We start from the raw sequence: 17,648 nt of genomic DNA on the forward strand, positions 1-17,648 counted from the left end.
GTGAGGAGCAGTGACGGAGGTGTTAGGGTAACACGCACACCCGAAGATCCGAAGGTGGTCGTAGCAAGGAGGGGTACCGAAAAGAGCGTGGTGTGGAGTGGGAGCAGGAGAAGCAGTGGACGGAAGACGGTTGAGCAAGTAGGTGGCGGTGTGTAGGCTCTCGGCCCAGAAGCGCGGGGGCAGAAAGGCCTGGATCAGAAGGGTGCGCACGACGTCGTTCGTCGTGCGAATCATCCGCTCAGCCTTGCCGTTCTGAGGAGAGGTATACGGACAAGACATACGCAGCTGAACACCCAGAGAGAGGAAGAAAGAACGAGAGGTGGAGTTGTCGAACTCCCGCCCGTTGTCACACTTGACGGCCTTAACGGTGAGGCCGAACTGAGTGGACACCCAGGCAAAGAAGTGGAGGAGGGTGGGGAAGGTCTCAGACTTGTCGCGCAAAGGAAACGTCCAAGAGTAGTGCGAGAAATCATCGACCACCACCAGATAGTAGTTATAGCCAGAAAGGCTAAGTACATGAGAGGTCCACAGGTCACAGTGAATAAGATCAAATGCATGTGTCGCATGCGAAGAAGAAGAAGAAAAAGGGAGCCGAACATGACGACCGAGCTGGCACGCATGGCAGAGGCTCAGCAGGAGCCCTAGTACCAGGAACATGGGCACTACGACTGAGCTGAGCCAGAACGTCGTGGCCAGGGTGACCAAGATGGCGGTGCCAGGTGGTGGAAGACGGCGTCGCGGCAGACCAAGACGGGCAGGGCGAAGAAGAAGGCGAGAGTGGTGCAGCGGAAGAAGGAAGACGAAGGGTGTAAAGGGGCCCCGCACTGTCACACCGGAGTAGCGGACGCCGGGAGGCCGAATCCTTTACAGTGAGGCCAGAAGAATCAAACTCGATGGAATAAGAATTGTCTGCTGTAAACTGACGAATGGAAAGAAGGTTATGAACCATCTACGGAGCAACAAGGACATTGGGAAGACGAAAGGAGCCAGGAGCAGAACCCACGGCGGTGACAGGAAGGCAAGACCCATCACCAACCGTGATGTAAGAAGGACAAGAGGGGTGTGGGGGTAGGACAGAAGAGAGGGTACCGACATGTGGGGTGGTGTGAAAGGAGGCACCCGAGTCGGCGATCCACTCGGTGCTGACCGGCGGCGTCCGCCACATGGCGCTAAAGGACTGCGCCAGTGCGGCCTGGTCCCACCCCCCAGACCAGGTCGGCTGCTGGCTGGGTGGAGCGGGCGGGGTCCAGAAAGGCGCGGACAGGGGGCAGCAGCGGCGAGCATGGCCGCTGGCTGGGGCTGAGGACGAGGGCCCCCCTGACTCTGAAACGGCCACATCGGGATGCGCCCTGGCCATGGGGCGCTGAAGGATGGCCAGGGCGTACCTCCAGGGCCAGGAGCCGGAGTCGCCCGGAGTGCCCCGAGCACCACCACCACGTCCCCTCCGCCGACAACGCCCTCGGCCTCCCCCACCCCCGGTCTGGCGGGCGCGACGGCCTGCGCGGCGTGCGCCCACGCGGCGAGCGCGGGCGCGTGCAGGGGCAGCCACGCGCGTCCAGCAGCAGCAGTGACGACGGCGGCGTCGTGTGCGCCCCCCGCGCCTGGATTCTGGACGGCGTCGGTGGGAGGCGGCTGCGCAGTAGAGGACTGGTCCCACGCGTGCTGCGCCCCCGGAGCAGAGGCCGTGGCCCACACGCTGTGCGCTCCTGGAACAGAGGTCGCCGGGGGCGTGGGCGCTGAGGTCGCCGGGGGCGCCTGCGCGGATCGGAGCAGGGGAGAGGGGGGCGCCCCGACAGGCGGCTGCAGGGGAGAGGGAGCCTCGACAGGCGGCTCGCCCGCGCGAGCAGCGCCGGCTGCGGCGGCCCAGACGAGCGGGGCAGAGGAGGGGCCCCCTGCGGCGCCCAGGCCCACGCCCGCGGCGGCCAGGCCGTCCGCGCGCCACGCGGCGGCGGCAGGGGCAGAGGAGGGGGAGCCCCCCGCGGCGCCCTGGGCACCCGCGGCGACGGGAGGAATCGGCCACCCCTGGGGCCACGACCGCGCCAGGTGCGGCGCGCCCCCTGCGCCCGCGCCCCCCGCGCCCGCAGAGGCGGCGGTAGGGGCAGGCAGGGCGGGCGCAGGGCCGGGAGGAGGAGGAGGGGTTCCGCCGGGAGGAATCGGCGCCCAGAGCAGAGCAGAGGAGTTGCTGCCGGGAAGGGAAGAGAGGGGAGGGAAGGAGGAGAGGTAAGGGAGGAGTGGCGGCGGCGGCCATGGAGCTAGCCTGATACCATGTAAGATAGGGAGAATATGAGAGAATAGGCTTGTATTCCTCCAAATCCTAGAAGGGTGGGATATATAGATCTTATACATGGGCCTCTATATGAGCCTCTATACATGGGCTCACATATACACCAACAATTATAACTTACGTATAAATTATTCCAATAAAAAAATCACTAATCAGTCACAAAACATGTTATTTTAGAAGACAAAACCTAGCAAATAAAATTAGTCATGGCCCTGCACATAGATGTGCTAGAAAGGCACAATAAAGGCAATAGAAAATAAATTTCAAAGCATCTGAAACCATACCTGAGCAGAAAAGTCTTGAAATCAACATCAGTTATTGCCACAGTATCACTTTGCAGCACACAAATACAGAGGGTGCAAAGGAGCTTCTTGGTACTGCCAACTTAATTCATAATCACAGCAAGGACACGCATACAGAGGGTACAAAGGATCTTCTTGGTACTGCAACTTAATTCATAATCGGAATGGAGTCCATTTCAAACATAAGGTTATTGTCTTCTGTTCCAATGAGAAAGTACTCAAGGAATATATCTGACAGTAACGGGAGAGGGATGGCCACTAAGAGGAAAGCTTGAGGTTGTGTAGACTATATCATTTGCTACCAATACAGCAAGAAGTGCAATCCCCTTTGCTATGGACACGGTAGGCAGTATGGCCAGGTGTACCTAACACCTACTACTGATATAACTAACAGATCCAACCATGAAAAGATATCATCCAACAGGTCACACTGAATTGGACATGTTAAAGGTGGGCCAGGACCCATGAGATAGTTTGTGATCTTCCTGCAAGGAGTGCAAGGGGTAAAGAGAAGCAATCACTTATGAATAAAATGTCCATATTGCAAGTGGTACGTACTATCAGCATTTCCACCCAACAATTCAATTTTAGTTCGATTTTTGAGTCATTGAGTTGCCAAGGGGTGATGGGAATTTCAATCATCTGAAGAATACCACTGCCGCCTTGGCTACGTTCAGTTACATTTCAGGCAACAAATCCTCACTTCCCACAGTATTTCCCAACCTATAGAAACCAGGATGTTTCCAAGGGTATAAGAATTCCAAAGTAGGCATCTAATCACCCTCCTATTTGCAGAACTTGTACAGTTCTAGGTCCTAATAGTCCCAGTTCAGGCCCAAAGCTTTGCATGTAACAGGCATCTGCAAACATTGCATTTAGTGGAGAAAAGGGTACAATGAAATTGATGTAGACATTGAGAAATGCATTTGTGGTGAACCTAATTTTCTACAGGGGTAGCTTCGTTACACAATATATTAAGCTGGCACGCCAGCTCTTACCAATTTGAAAAATTTTATAGTAATTTGACTTGATTATGTATCTGAAACTTTCAGTCACACAGAAACATACACTTGCACAATATAAACTATATGAAGATCTCCTTTGATAATGAAGATTTCACACATGTAACTATTGGTAAGTATCACGGATAATATCAGAATATGGGAACAGAGAAACAGACACTAATCCATGACATGGTAAACCAGAGCATAAATATCCTGCCTTTGCTGAACTGAAGGATGGTCTGAGTGCGCATCTTGTGATGTTTTAAAGTGAATCCTGATCGACTGATGGTTGATTAGTGACAACGCGTGGATCGTGCCGGTAGACATACCTCTTGGCCCAGTACAGGTAGTTCAAGAAGGCAAGCAATCCGACAACAGCCACAACCCAATAGAACAGATCAAGACGGCTGTTGTTCAAGCTTGTAGCCTCCAGCCACCCTCCACGGCTCCCATGCCTTGTGGCCCTATTCACTATTTGCACCAGGAAAGTGGCTAGCAATGACGAGAGCCCTAGGACACACCAGAGCAAGGCAGCTGCGATTGACTTCATGCCTCGCGGTGCCTCGCTGTTGAAGAACTCAAGAAGCCCAGGAAACGATGTCACGTCTGACACACCCAGCAAGAAAAACTGAGGCGTGAGCAAAAACAGGGATATCTGCACTGCAGCTTCCTTTCTCTTCCTCTCAACAACTGCGGCGATGACTGACGCAAGTATGATGGAGGCGAAGCCTATGCCGACACGCTGCAAATGAGTGATGCCACTGGCATATCCTGTGCGCTTGCGCAAGAACGGCACAAGGAACTGATCATAGATGGGAAGCATTACCATCTGGAATATGGTGGGGATGATGAAAAGTGTAGCGGGGGAAACACAAATCTTGCCCAGCCTTGTGTTTGTGATGCCACCTTGCTGCACGGTGAATGTGAAGAGGATAGGGTTTGATACGTATCCAATCATTGAGCTGATGAACAGAGGAAGCACACGGAGCACAATCTTAGTCTCCTCCACCTTCGTAGTACTGCAAAGTGACCAGGCTCCATCTTTCCCACGGTTGATGCAGGCTTTGTCCAGAAATCTGACAAGATGCATGATATAATTTATACTAGGCAATATGAGAAACAAGGTGACGCTCTCCACTCTTCATAACTACTAGGCTGCATAGAAAATGGTTTGTGTTTCTCTGAATCTTACTTCAAGCTCTTTGTTTCAGGGAGTACTTCAATAAAGTATGTCTCGGTACTCCTTTCTTGCGCCTCTTCCAGTTTCTCTGGAAGCTCAACGCTCCTGTTTCTGAATGCGACCACAAGAACCTGGAGAGGCAAGATTACAGCTAATCAATATTCACAGCACATTTCTCGATAATTGAGAGAAAATTTGCGGTCTAAATAAAATAGGAAGGAGCACAACCTGTAAGTATTCGAGTTAGAGGGCTTCCTTCAGGTATTTGGTTGCGGTAGAAAGGGAGACCAAGAGCAAACACAAGCAACCCAAGCAGAATTAGGATGGAACACACGCAGAATCCAATGTCCCACCCCTTATCGTTTTGAAGCCACACGATGAGAATTAGCCCTATAAAACCTCCAAAGGAGATCCCAAAGGTGTACCAATTGATGGAGAGAATAGTGGCTTGTATTCCTCCAACCCTAGATGGGTGGGTATATATAATACCTATACATGGGCCTCTAGATGGGCCTCTATACACATGGGCTCAATATACACCAACACCAATTAAAGAAGCTGGATTGCTGGTGTGACTCAGAGGGATCTTCATGGTCAAACTGATCTGCTCCGAGGGATGGCATGCAAGCACGCATACAACCATCACCAAGTGCGCTGATATACAAGGCTGCATACAGCTGGGTGGCATTCCAGCCATGGACTTCTTTGCAGATACTTGCTTCTGCTTCAATATTGCAAGCTGGTGGACGGAGTGAAGGAAGGTAGGCTTGCAGCGCAAGCAGTCCATAGCCCTGCAGAAGTGCATGTTCATCACAATAACAAATACAGTGGATAAAGGTAAGAAATGGTGCGTGCGCACATTTGATTATGGACTGTTAAAAAATTATGACTAAAGTTTCCCTAAATTCAGGGCTACTCTTTTAATGGCTTTCAGAAGATCCCTGTGTAGTATCAGTTTTAAGTAAAATAGCAGGATGATGTTAAATTGTTACTGCTGCTTTTACTTAGCTAAGGGTAAAAAAAGGATATGCCAACCTTTCCTTTACACCTGAATACAGATCAATTTCTTTTGATACAGAATTAAGTGGACTTTACAGCAAGATTACCATAGAGTAGGCATAGTTCATGAATTGAAATTTAACAAAACGAGACATAGTAAGTCAAAGTTTTACATATGCTATGTTAATTTAATACATTTTAAGCAAATCACTGTGGATGTTATGTGAACTTCAAGGCTGTTCCTACCTAATAACCAGACCCCTGGAATCACTTTACATGTATACGGTATACCCAACAAGAAGTGAGCTCTGGCAAGGTGCTTCAGCAGCACTTGTGCAAACTTTCAACAGTTTACCTTAACATCAACCAGACCAGATCCTAAGAATCATAATTATACTATATAAAAGCAACTTAATGAAAAAATTGAATTCATGTTGCTAGTCAACTTTGGTAGTAATCTAGCATGTTTTTTTTTTCATTCACTCATCTAAATTGACAAAAAAATATGAAATGTCACACTAAATTCTCTACTATCGTTAGTTCGCATTTAGCGATAGCAAAAGAACATGAAAATTTCCTGTAGGCTGTAGACGAGTGAATACCAGAAACTCCAATGGACCAAAGAAAAGTATAGTTCTTGAACGAGTGATGTAAGAATCAGAGAGGAAAGCCCCTATCAAAGCAAACCCAGATGTGGCACCAAGGACATTAGTGACCGTAGTTGCAGAGCTCGAAACTCCCATATGCATTGTTCCATGGAGATAGGTGACCATATTCAGCATATTTGGGACATTTACGATGTTTGCCGCAACTGTCAGAACTGCAAGGAGGAAAAAAAGTGGAGGAAAAGCTTGAAAATTAGAAACTTTCATCCAGGAAACATGTCAGGGAAGGTAGATGCAACAAGGAATAGCATATAGATAGTTACCTTACAGTATATAAACCATGCTGCTCTGACTCCTCCATGCACCCCTCTACTGATTGGGTTTCCTCTCCAGTCCACAAAGCCTATAATTGACATGGTACTTTTCAAGATTTTGCCTTCTCCCTCTTGATTACTGGCTGCCTGCTGAGTCCCCCCAAATATGAGAGGGGTATAAATAAACCGATGGGCATTCAAATCAAGAGGTGATAGCAACAACTTGGGCAATCAAAGTGTTTTCTGTTTTCTTCCTTGCCTGTTCTGCTCCATTCCTATCGCAACCCCTGATAGTCTAAACACCAACATACTGAAGTTGACTTCTAATGTTCGTAACTGCTGCTGACTGAAATTTGGACACTACAACACGTTCACATTAAAGTGGAAAAAAATTGGGCATGTACCACTAGAGAGCTCGCAAGTAATATTAATAATATACAGTAGGAATTGTATTTAGCACGCCATCATTTGTGGCCTTGTGGGTGCAATATTTTGTCAGTTGACTGTGAAAGTGCTAATTCATTAATTGCTTTTAGTAACAGTCATCTGAAAAGTTGACTTCCTCTGGAAATAGAGCAGCTTATGAAAGTGCAGTCTATGTATATGATGAAATAACCAAATAAATCACCTATTGGTTCCTCAGAACATATTATTTTAGAAGATAAAAACCTAGCAAATAACTAATCATGGTTCATGGATCACCACAATTATCAGATGGTGACACTAATTATGAAACATCAGCAAAAAGAAAATGAAGTTGAATGCAACCATCACCATAAGATGACCAGAGAAGTCTTGAAATCAAGATAATTTGTTAGCCATCTTCTGAATCAATTCTGCAAGACAAAAATGAATTACATCCTTGGTATGGCTACCTTACATCATAATCACCATGTGGTGTCCCTTCACATATTGATTTCTTGTAAGGCTATGGTATTCTGCTGATATCTGGTCCCAATGCACACCAGCATTCATTACAGGAATATATCGAAGAGTGATGCAGGGGGTAATGAAGGCAATCAGAAAGGATTACAATAGGAAGATCCTATTCTGTTTTCTATCACTTATGTATGAAATGAAATCACCTTTACAATTTCTAAGAGACCTCAGGGTCACCAATTTCTAGGAAATGTAAGCAGTAAGAAGGAAGCTGTTCTTACAGGTATTAGACTTGCCAGCATAAGTAAAAAAAAAAGAACGGATAGAAATTGTAAGCAGAAACCAAAGCAGGTTTCGTCACAACTGCTGCTGTCACCATCACCACCTTAGAGATATTTGAATACCCGCAGAAGTTAGAAGACATAGTTAAAACATGCAGCCACTGTTGACTAAACTGCCCATGTGCTATCTGATTTTGTGTGCACTGACATGCTAAGGATAATCATCCAAAATTCCGGATAACACTAGCTTCCACCTTCACTTGGGTAATTGGGTAGCAGTGCAGGCCATAAATCATGAATTTCCAATGTTATTCTACACTACCGAGTACAGCAACTTGGAGGTTTCCAGGGACATTGACATCAGGTATTTACGGTATGGGTACCTAATAGAGTAATAGATACAGTTCACACAAAAAAAAGTATAACGAAGCCGCCTCTTATCCAAATTCTCACTTTATGCAATATCCAAATTGCTGAATTTATGCTAGGTTTGCATTTCATTACTATTCGAACTCATTGCAGACACTGGGGGGAGAACCCAGATGAAATTGATCTACTGATTGAGAAATACAGTACACAATGACCTGTCTGCAAACTTGATACACCCATTCTCTCCGCAGGCAGGCAGGGGTGAAAGCTGGGTGTGTCCGGGAGCAGCATCTCCAGAAGTGGCGACCGGCTACCCGCCGTTTGAGACGAGGAGGATGCCGGCAAACCGGATGTGGGCGAGCACGGCCCTCGCCGGAATCCATCCGGTATGGCTCGCCACGCATATGCCACAAAGGAGTTGAAGCGGGAGGTAGAGGCGCACCTGCGCCGCGGCGAAGGTGGCTGCACAGCGCGCAGGATGTATGGTGGCGCCGTGGAAACGGGCGTGGCCGCGTGGGGTTCGTCGGCGGCTATGCGGCGGGGGTGCGCGTCGTCCCCTAATCGCGATCCAGAATTTACAGTTGACCCCTAAGAAATTACGAATACCTAGGGTGATTTTTATAAAATATCGGCCTAGTTTTCCCTAGTTTTGGGTCTCGCTCAAAAGTTCCGACCGGTAGTACTCAACGTACAAAATAGTCCGCTAATAGCTCGCTATTGTCCGCTATTAGTTTTTTAAGAGATCTCCCGTTACGCTATATAATATTTGTCCGCTATAGGGGTTTTTTTATAGGATTTAGTGATAATAAATGTCCGCTACTCCGCTAAAGATATAGCCAAAAGAAATAAAGAATCAATATAACTAGAGTGGACCATAGATAAAGCATCACAGGAACAGTTAGGCAGTCAAGAGACGTGTCGAGTCTATTTTAGAATGTTAGACCAATGATGCTTCTAATTTTATATGTATTATGGACGTATGACTATGAAAAAATTGTTGAAATTGGTTGCATTACTGATGTTATTGGCCACATTATGCATATTTTTTTGCAAACCGCTAAATGGATAACTCCGCTATAACTTTTGCTATAGCTTTCTTAGTTTTTTGGAAGGACTTTCGCTAAACGTCTTAGCCCGCGACTTTATACCTTGGTATTACTCGATGGCAACGGCGGCGAAGGGGGCGCTCGACAAGAATCCACGCGGAGTGCCTGCTCCACCGCCACTGTCTTCGTCCACCTCCGTCCTCCGCAGCCGCCGTTGACCCATCATGACAACGACAAGCTCGCTCACTCTACACTCGTACGGCTGTTTCGTGCTTCCATCTTCGTCCCACCACCGGCGTCGTAGTCGTAGCTGGCCTGGCTGGCCGTCTGCGAGACCGACGTCGGAGGCTTCGGCGACTCCTTCCGGGGCGGCGGCTGCACTGCACGGGCAACAACCTGGAACCTCGAATGCGATGGCTCTGTCTCGCCTCCGGCCACTTGCCCAATCACGAAGCTTATCTTTGTTGCTCCTAGCGCCGCGGGCCCATTGGGGGAAGAGTCTTCACTTGATGTCCTTTTCGTTCTCTGCAACTGTTGATTAGTAGTAAAAGGGTTTGAAGAAGTGATCACTTGATGTTGATGGGAGGGCACATTTATGCACTGCAAGATAACGATTGCTGCATCTGAACAGAACATCAACATCTTTGCGATGATGGACAGACGACCACCAGGCTGCCAAACTGCTGTTCATCGATGGAGATCGAAGATATTTCTCAGTTACACTACAGAATTTATACAGTGTACTCCTATCTGGTATGGTATCCATCGACAAAGTATAAAAAGATCGTAAAAATTCCGTGATCTTTAGTATCAATCTGCTGAACACTGTTTGGCCGCTCGATTTTCTGCATTCTCGCCGTCTAATCCGATGTCCTTATTGATGTGCTGTTGCTTCCGGCAGATCTCCTGGCCTAGAAAGTGTAGTCGATCAACGCCACCAGCTTCGGCAGCTAGGAGGGTGGCAGCAACAAGAAGCGACCAGGGTGTGTTCTGTTGGGAGTTTGGGCAGTTTGGTCCTTGAATTCCAACCATCATCCTCTGTCACCCGTCTCGAGTCTCGACCCTTTGTCACGCTCTTCTTCAGCTGAAAGGAGCCTTACGCTTATTACAAGTCCAGCTGCTGGTGCGATCGGCTGTCGGCTCTGTTATTTGATCTCGTCTCGCTCATGATGAACCTAAAATTCGAGTTCGGTGTTGTAATTCTCTTCTTCTTCTAATGAATGCCAATGGTGTTGTAATTCCTTCTTCTTGCAGAGACACTACATGAAACTGAAACACCATTCTCTGCAGGTCGGTGTTGTAATTCTCTTCTTCTTCCAATGAATGCCATAGCTTCTGCCCTTACTTACGAAAAAAAGGAAACAAGAAAAATAAGAACCTAAAATTAGGCCACTGAAGGATAAGAATCTAAAAAATGCATAGCAGTAACAACCTGACCACCAGCCAAGAATATGGACGCACGACACACCAGTGCGGCAGTGCCTGATGATATGAACCATGATGTTCATAGACAATTCATTTCATGGTGAACCATTGCCAGTGACGATACATACATAGCCAAGCTGACAGGGCTATACAGATCTGGCATATTTTTTCATTTATCTATTGGAAACTTTGCCATGGAGAAACACCCAGTTACATTTATCTATTACAAACAGAGGCGATTGCCTTTTTAAACAACAACGTCATAATCGAGGATGAAATCCAACTAAAAAATATAAATACAATCAGACATCACTGCATCAATATGTGATATGGTACAGGATTGAGACACTGCTTTACAGCTCAGAAGTGGAACAGGTAACCAGACTGGCACTTCATCTTTCTGTAGTGCAGCAGTTTAAGGTGAATCTTGATCAACAGATGGCTCAACGATGATGCGTGGATCCTGATGGTAGACATACTTCTTTGCCCAATACATGTAGTTAACGAATCCAAGTAATCCAACAACAGCCACAACCCAGTAGAACAGGTCAAGATGGCTGTTGTTCAAGCTCGTTCCCTCGAGCCACCCTCCCTTGTGCCCATGCCTCGTGGCTCTGTTCACCGCTTGCACCAGGAAGGTGGCCAGCAACGATGCAAGACCTATCTCACACCAGAATAATGCTGTTGCGATGGACTTCATGCCCCTAGGCGCCTCACTGTTGAAGAACTCCAGGAGCCCAGTAAACGACGTGACATCCGACACGCCCAGCAGGAAGAACTGAGGCGCAAGCCAGAACAGGGACATCTGCACTTCAGCTTCCTTTCTCTTTCTCTCAACAAGTGCTGCGATTATGGATGCAAGTATCATGGAGGCAAAGCCTATCCCAATGCGCTGCAAATGAGTGATGCCATTGGAATAGCCTGTGCGCCTGCGCAAGAATGACACTATGAACCGGTCATAGATGGCGAGCATTACCATTTGGAATGTGATGGGAATGATGAAGAGTGTTGCGGGGGAAACATGGATCTTGCCCAGCCTTGTGTTTGTCATGCCACCTTGCTGCACGGTGAACGTGAAGATGATAAATTGCGGTACATATCCAATCATGGAGCTGACGAACAGAGGAAGCATACGGAGCACAATCTTGGTCTCTTCCACCTTCGTCATACTGCAGAGTGACCAGGCTCCTTCTTTGCCATGGTTAATGCAGGCTTTATCGAGGAATCTGGGAGGATGCATGGAATATTTTATAATAGGCAACACCAGAAACAAGGCAACGATCCCTACAACTAATAATCTACAACGAAAATTGTATGTGATTCTCTGAATCTTACTTGAGGCTATTTGTTTGGGGGAGTACTTTGGTAGAGCCTCGCTCATCACAGCTTTCCTGTGCTTCTTCCAGCTCCTCATGCAGTTCAAACCTCCTGTTTCTGAATGCAACCACAAGAACCTGGAGAGGCAAGATTGTTGATAATAAACATTTAGAGCACACTTGTTGATTATTGAGGTTAGATTTTCTGTTTCAAGCTAGGAAAGTGCACAACCTGCAGGATTCGAGTTAGAGGGCTTCCTTCAAGTACTTGGTTGCGGTAGAAAGGGAGGCCAGCCGCGACCACAAGCAACCCAAGCAGAATTAGGATGGACGACAAGCCAAGTCCTATGTCCCACCCCTTGTAGTTCTCGAGCCACACCATGAAAATTAGCCCTAGAAAACCTCCAAAGGAGATCCCAAAGGTGAACCAGTTAAAGAAGCTGGACTGTTGCCGGGACTCAGAGGGGTCTTCATGATCAAACTGATCTGCTCCGAGGGATGGCACGCAAGCACGCATGCAACCTTCACCAAATGCACTGACATACAAGGCTGTATAAAATAGTGTAGCATCCCAACCACGGACCTCTTTGCAGTTACTGAGTTCAGCTTCAATGTTGCAAGGTGGTGGATGGAGTGATGGAACATGGGCTTGCAGTGCAAGCAATCCATAGCCCTGCACAAGTGATTGTTTAATCTGAATAATACATACATAGTTCTCAAGAAAGGGTGCATAAAATAACTGTTACCAAACTTTTCAAAAAATAACCGTTACCAGTGCTGTTTGATCAATAACAAATCCAACTTTACAACTTGAACCTCATTGAATGAGGTACTACTGTTTGAATGGCTTTTCAAAGCTGACAGTGAATATGTGTAGCAAAAATTTACAATATAGACCAGTTAAAATATTTGGAAATACCTAGAGAGCAAGCTTTGTACAGGATCACACTGAAATTAATATGCCGGAACTAAACCATGACCTAGGCCATCCGTCCTCTTTACTATTATTATTACTATTTCTGATACTTATTTTTGCTTTTTTACTCTTTCATTTGTGACTCGTGTTGTGTTTCATCTCTAGCCTAACCCAACATTTTTGGAATAAAAGGCTTTGTTCTTTTTGTTGTTGTTGAAAGTATTTACAACTTCTATCTGAACTAAGTGGACTTTACAGTCAAGACTATGCCAGAGCAAGTATTCTTTACTTACCAAGAAGTGAATTTAATAAAACAAGGCAGGCTCCAAGTGCGTTTTACGTTTCAACCTGTTTCCCAAATAGATTTGAAGCCTATCAATGTTTTAGTAAGGTAAATCAATTACCATTCCCACCTAGCCAGATGGCCTGAAATTTACATGTCTATAATAACCGCCTACATTTGAGTGTTTGTAAAGTACTTCAAAAACTTCAGTTTCAGATATAGTTTGCGACAATATTGGTCAGATCAGATCCTAACAAGCATAACTGTGTCAAAATAAGAGCAACTCATGCAAAGTTGAATATTGTGTCGGCCATTTTCTATGCCAAGTGGCGATTGAGGTGTTCCACACAAGAAGAGAGCAGTCTAACTATAAGGAGGATTAGCTGATGATTTTCGGAATAGAAAAAAGGGCGCTGGGTGTCAATTTCTGGAATCTCATTAGCATGTCATTAGTGGTTGTGTCTGCTGTTGGTGCTGGATACTATATATACTTTTTTCTGGCATATTTTGTTGTAGTTGCAGCAGTAGCATGTACGCCTATGTAATGTTCAGTTGTTTTCCTGGCTGGTCTGAACTAGCTGTAAAATTGAGTGGCTTCTGTTAAAGGAATCAAGAATACCTTTGTGAAGTAAAAATAAAAGTAGAAACCTTCATCCAAAATTTGAAGTAAATCGGGTAGCCCTTTTCAAAATCAATCTTAAGATACTGAAGTTCTTTATTCGATTCTCTAACTGAAACAATCACTGTATTATCTACTGTTGATAGGTTTGCATTTAGTAAAGCAACAGAAAATGCAAAATATCTTTGTAACATCTAGTAAAATAACAGAAAATGCAAAATATCTTTGTAGGCTGTAGCTGGTTCAAAAGACCAAGAGAAAAATTACCAGAAACTCCAATGGACCAAATAGAAGTATAGTTTTAGAACGAGAGATGTAAGAGTCTGAGAGGAAAGCTCCTATCAAAGAAAATCCAGATGTGGCACCAACAAAATTAGTGATTGTGGTCGCTGAGCTCGATACTCCCATATGCATTGTTCCTCGGAGATAGGTGACCAAATTCAGCAAAATTGGGACATTCACCATGTTTGTTACAACTGTCAGGACTGTAAGGGGAAAAATTTAAAGGAGAGGAAGTTTGAAAATAAGAATACATTACATCCAGGACACATGTCTGCAAATGACTAAAAATGTAATTCAGGAAGATATATCATACATTTAACTTAGTGTGTAGAGACTTACAGTACATATACCATGCTGCCCTGACCCCTCCGTGCACCTCTCTCTTGATGGGGTTTCCTCTCCAGTCCACAAAACCTCCAATCGCCATGGTACTCTTGTCCCTCTTGATTACTGTCTGCCCAATGCATCCCTAGCAAACAAGAGGGGTATATAAGTAAACAGATGGTCTGGATATTAAAACTCAAAGTGAGTGGTTGATCTACCAAAGATTCAGCTTATTTTATGCCATTGCTACTCAAGCCCGTATGGTACCTACTACCAACACTATGTTGACTTCCAGTGCTCCTACTTTCTACTGACTGTAATTTAGGCACTACAACAGGCATAACTAATAAAAAAAAAAACAGGGCATGTAAAATGGGAGATGTTTGTAAGTAAAGAAAGAGAGAGAGAAAAGCAAGCATTGCTATCAACATGCCTTCATTCTCAGTGTGATATTTGTAGTTTGAATGTCAATAATCAATTAATTGAGCATTGAAAGCGAAGTTGTTCTGCATAGCAGAGCAATTTAACTTAAGAACAGGAGATGCTTACGTCTGAAAGAGGCAGGATATGTAGGTATATTGGAATCAGAAGAGCCCCATATCACATTGTTTAGAAGAAATGGAAACCTAAACAAATAAATAGTTATGGACTAACACAATTACCAGATTTGCTAGAAAGAAATACCAGTAATAAGGAAACGAAGTCAACATACAAGCATCACCATACCTGAGCAGAGAAGCCCTGAAATAAAGCCAGAACAAATAAACTGCATAAACTCTTCTCCCAACACTAAGCCAGCATAAATGAGTTCCTTGTTACAGACTTAGAGCAAGTGGCGGATCCAGGAACGATTAAAGGAGGGGCTGATTTCTCCTTCCTCCCCTTCCCTTTCTTCTTCCTCCCCTTCTTCCTCCTTCTTTCTTCTTAAAAATGGAGGGGGGCTCAAGGGGGGGCTCCATTGTTTTTTCGGGTCTAGGGAGGCTGGAGCCCCCCTAGACCCGGTGCTGGATCCGCCCCTGCTTAGAGTTACCTTAGTTCATGGTGATGCCATGGACTCAGTTCCAGTATAGCTTTCTGGTAAGGCGATGGATACTTTTTCATGACTATACACATATTTGGGAAAGGTAGATATAAACAAAAGGAGCTCAGCATACTGAGACTTGGAGCATATGAGGCATAATGCTCTGACTCCAATAACATATCTTCTTAGATGGGTCTCCTCTCCAGCCTACAAAGCCTCTATCTGAAATGGTACTAAGTTTGTCTTCTCTCTCTTGATTACTGTTAGCCTTGCATCGATCACAAACAAGAGGGATATAAAACTATAGATAAGCAGATGGACATTCAAAATCAAAAGGGTGATAGACTGATAGAACAACATGATCAATCAAAGATTCTGCACTTCTGCCCTATTTTATACAATTGCTATTGCAGGCCCCCCAAGATAACAACTACCATCACAAAGTCAGTCACTCACCTACTTCCTGCTGGCTGCAATTTGGGCACTACGACAAGCAATCACACTAAAGCAAGCATTCCTTAACATCAAGGGGCAAAACTATGAGAGAATCTGCAAGTATTACAGTATAGCAGATCTTGCTTTCCGCATGCCAAAAAATACTGAATTGATGTTTTGGAATTGAACTATCAAATTACTGATCATTCTGAGCAACAAATATTTGTACATTAAAAGCTGATGTCCGAAAGCAAGATAGCAAATGTATACAATAGAAAAGACAAATCGTGTCCCATAACTTATTGTTCTAAAAGACAAAGCCTAGCAAATAATTAATCGCGGAAAAGAACAAATACAAATTGTGTCAGAAAGGGACACCTTGAGCAATCAGAAAATAGAGTTTTAGTACAAGCATCACCATTACTAATACCTGAGTAGAAAAGTCTTGGAATTGCCAACCTTCCCGGTAGTTGGTGCAATTGCCTTAATTCGTCATCGCTCCATGACGTAAGTCCAAAATAGTCCATCAACAGTTTCAGGTTCTAGGTTTGCATGTATTATCCTCTGCAGTGATTACATCCACACTGGAGGAATAAATCAAATGAAATTTGATCTACAGATTGAGAAGCACATTCACATTTTGGACAATGTGCAGGCAGGCAAAAGGGTGACTGGGGAGGAAGCAATGACTGGGCCTCTGGAGCAGCATCTCCAGTGGTGGCGGTCGGCCACCACCATTCCTGACGGAGGAACCTGAAGCCGATTGCATGCCTGGCTCTTGGCTTGCGCGGCCATCACGGCCGCTCTTTTGGTACTGCTGAATAGAGCGGCGCTCGTGCCCGGAAGGGTAGCAGCGCGGAGGTGGATGCGAATCCGCGTATGGCATCCAGAATTACTGCAGTTCTTGTTGCTCAAGACGAACAGTAAAAGAAAGAAACTGGAAAGAAAGGGTCAGGGAATGTTGTGCTCAGTTTCAGAATGAGATGTGACCCTGTGACCTGCTTTGTAATGGTGACGCCACGCCACCGGAATCTGCGAGCGCCGCGTCGCTGTTCGGCGAGCTGTAGACGCCCCCTGTAGCTGGTAGGAGTAGATGCCTTCTATGCGCCCTCCTGTGTCTGCGCAACGCGCGCTCTCGACGCGCCGCCGCAGCCACCTGCCTCAGCATTTACAGGGCAGCTTGGACCGTAAGCGGAGGCAGCCTTTGGGGATCCGTAAGATACCTCTGAACTCATGGATTTGCCGGAGGGATGATTTCAATGCACCGCGGCGGCCGCCGCGACCACGCCGCGCCGGTTGCGATGCAGCCGGCCTCAGCTCCGTTCAGTTCCAATTTTTTTTTTTGGCAACGTGTACATACTAATTAGAATATTAAATATAGTATGATTATAAAACTAATTATACAGATGGACAGAAATTCGATGGACGGAAATTCGCCAGGCGAATCTATTAAACCTAATTAATCTATCATTAGATATTGTTTACTGTAGCACGATGTTGTCTAATCATTGTATAATTAGGTTCATAAAAAAACCCTCATTTCGTTGTTGGGGTCGCCACAATAATCACGATCCTAATATTTTACCTACGGCTACGACCCTCCATAATTTTTTTAAAAAAAATCTATTTTGAATCGTAATTATTTATAAATATACGATCAGAATATTTATAAATATACCTTGAATTTTTCGTATAGCCTTCGATCACAATTATTAATTATGATCTGAATATTTTTTAAATACACCTCTAGTTTTTCATACAATT

The 17,648-nt window shown here is 45.6% G+C and overlaps 2 protein-coding genes across 11 annotated transcripts; both read right to left on the bottom strand.

Moving 5' to 3' along the window:
* Positions 1–2,243: 2,243 nt before the first annotated feature.
* LOC120681502 (protein NRT1/ PTR FAMILY 4.5-like) lies at positions 2,244–8,866 on the bottom strand. Of its 7 annotated transcripts, XM_039963006.1 has the most exons (9): positions 8,433–8,866; positions 7,463–7,524; positions 6,703–6,835; positions 6,372–6,589; positions 5,317–5,561; positions 5,006–5,195; positions 4,783–4,907; positions 3,920–4,666; positions 2,244–3,071 (listed from the first exon to the last, which is right to left on the bottom strand). In XM_039963006.1, exons 2-9 carry the CDS (start codon positions 7,463–7,465, stop codon positions 2,918–2,920), a joined length of 1,815 nt encoding a protein of 604 aa, XP_039818940.1. In that variant the 5' UTR covers positions 7,466–7,524; positions 8,433–8,866; the 3' UTR covers positions 2,244–2,917. The 7 variants fall into 7 exon arrangements, 6 of the variants coding, with proteins under 6 accessions (XP_039818940.1, XP_039818939.1, XP_039818942.1 ...); XM_039963005.1 differs by having other exon boundaries at positions 7,463–8,866; XM_039963008.1 differs by having other exon boundaries at positions 6,703–7,034; positions 7,463–8,866.
* A 1,915-nt stretch (positions 8,867–10,781) lies between these two features.
* On the bottom strand, positions 10,782–17,227 carry LOC120681503 (protein NRT1/ PTR FAMILY 4.4-like). Of its 4 annotated transcripts, XM_039963013.1 has the most exons (9): positions 15,155–17,207; positions 14,978–15,054; positions 14,444–14,573; positions 14,090–14,307; positions 12,237–12,677; positions 12,024–12,142; positions 11,823–11,914; positions 11,665–11,748; positions 10,814–11,531 (listed from the first exon to the last, which is right to left on the bottom strand). In XM_039963013.1, exons 3-9 carry the CDS (start codon positions 14,529–14,531, stop codon positions 11,104–11,106), a joined length of 1,470 nt encoding a protein of 489 aa, XP_039818947.1. In that variant the 5' UTR covers positions 14,532–14,573; positions 14,978–15,054; positions 15,155–17,207; the 3' UTR covers positions 10,814–11,103. The 4 variants fall into 4 exon arrangements, with proteins under 4 accessions (XP_039818945.1, XP_039818948.1, XP_039818947.1 ...); XM_039963012.1 differs by having other exon boundaries at positions 10,814–11,580; positions 11,665–11,914; positions 15,155–17,206; XM_039963011.1 differs by having other exon boundaries at positions 10,782–11,914; positions 15,155–17,227.
* Between the last annotated feature and the right edge of the window lie 421 nt (positions 17,228–17,648).

Source organism: Panicum virgatum, chromosome 7N (genome assembly GCF_016808335.1).
Source record: "Panicum virgatum strain AP13 chromosome 7N, P.virgatum_v5, whole genome shotgun sequence".
NCBI classification, from domain to species: domain Eukaryota; kingdom Viridiplantae; phylum Streptophyta; class Magnoliopsida; order Poales; family Poaceae; genus Panicum; species Panicum virgatum.

Excerpts from the sequence above, each read along its gene's own strand:
- LOC120681503 (XM_039963011.1), bottom strand. The coding sequence starts at position 14,531 with ATGGCGATTGGAGGTTTTGTGGACTGGAGAGGAAACCCCATCAAGAGA. Across the intron at positions 12,143-12,236 it reads CTCTAACTCGAATCCTGCAG|GTTCTTGTGGTTGCATTCAG; the intron begins GTTGTGCACTTT and ends TTGCCTCTCCAG. Across the intron at positions 11,915-12,023 it reads CCCCAAACAAATAGCCTCAA|ATTCCTCGATAAAGCCTGCA; the intron begins GTAAGATTCAGA and ends GCATCCTCCCAG.
- LOC120681502 (XM_039963006.1), bottom strand. Across the intron at positions 6,590-6,702 it reads AGCAGCATGGTTTATATACT|TTCTGACAGTTGCGGCAAAC; the intron begins GTAAGGTAACTA and ends TCCTCCTTGCAG. Across the intron at positions 5,196-5,316 it reads CAATCCAGCTTCTTTAATTG|GTACACCTTTGGGATCTCCT; the intron begins GTGTTGGTGTAT and ends CTCCATCAATTG.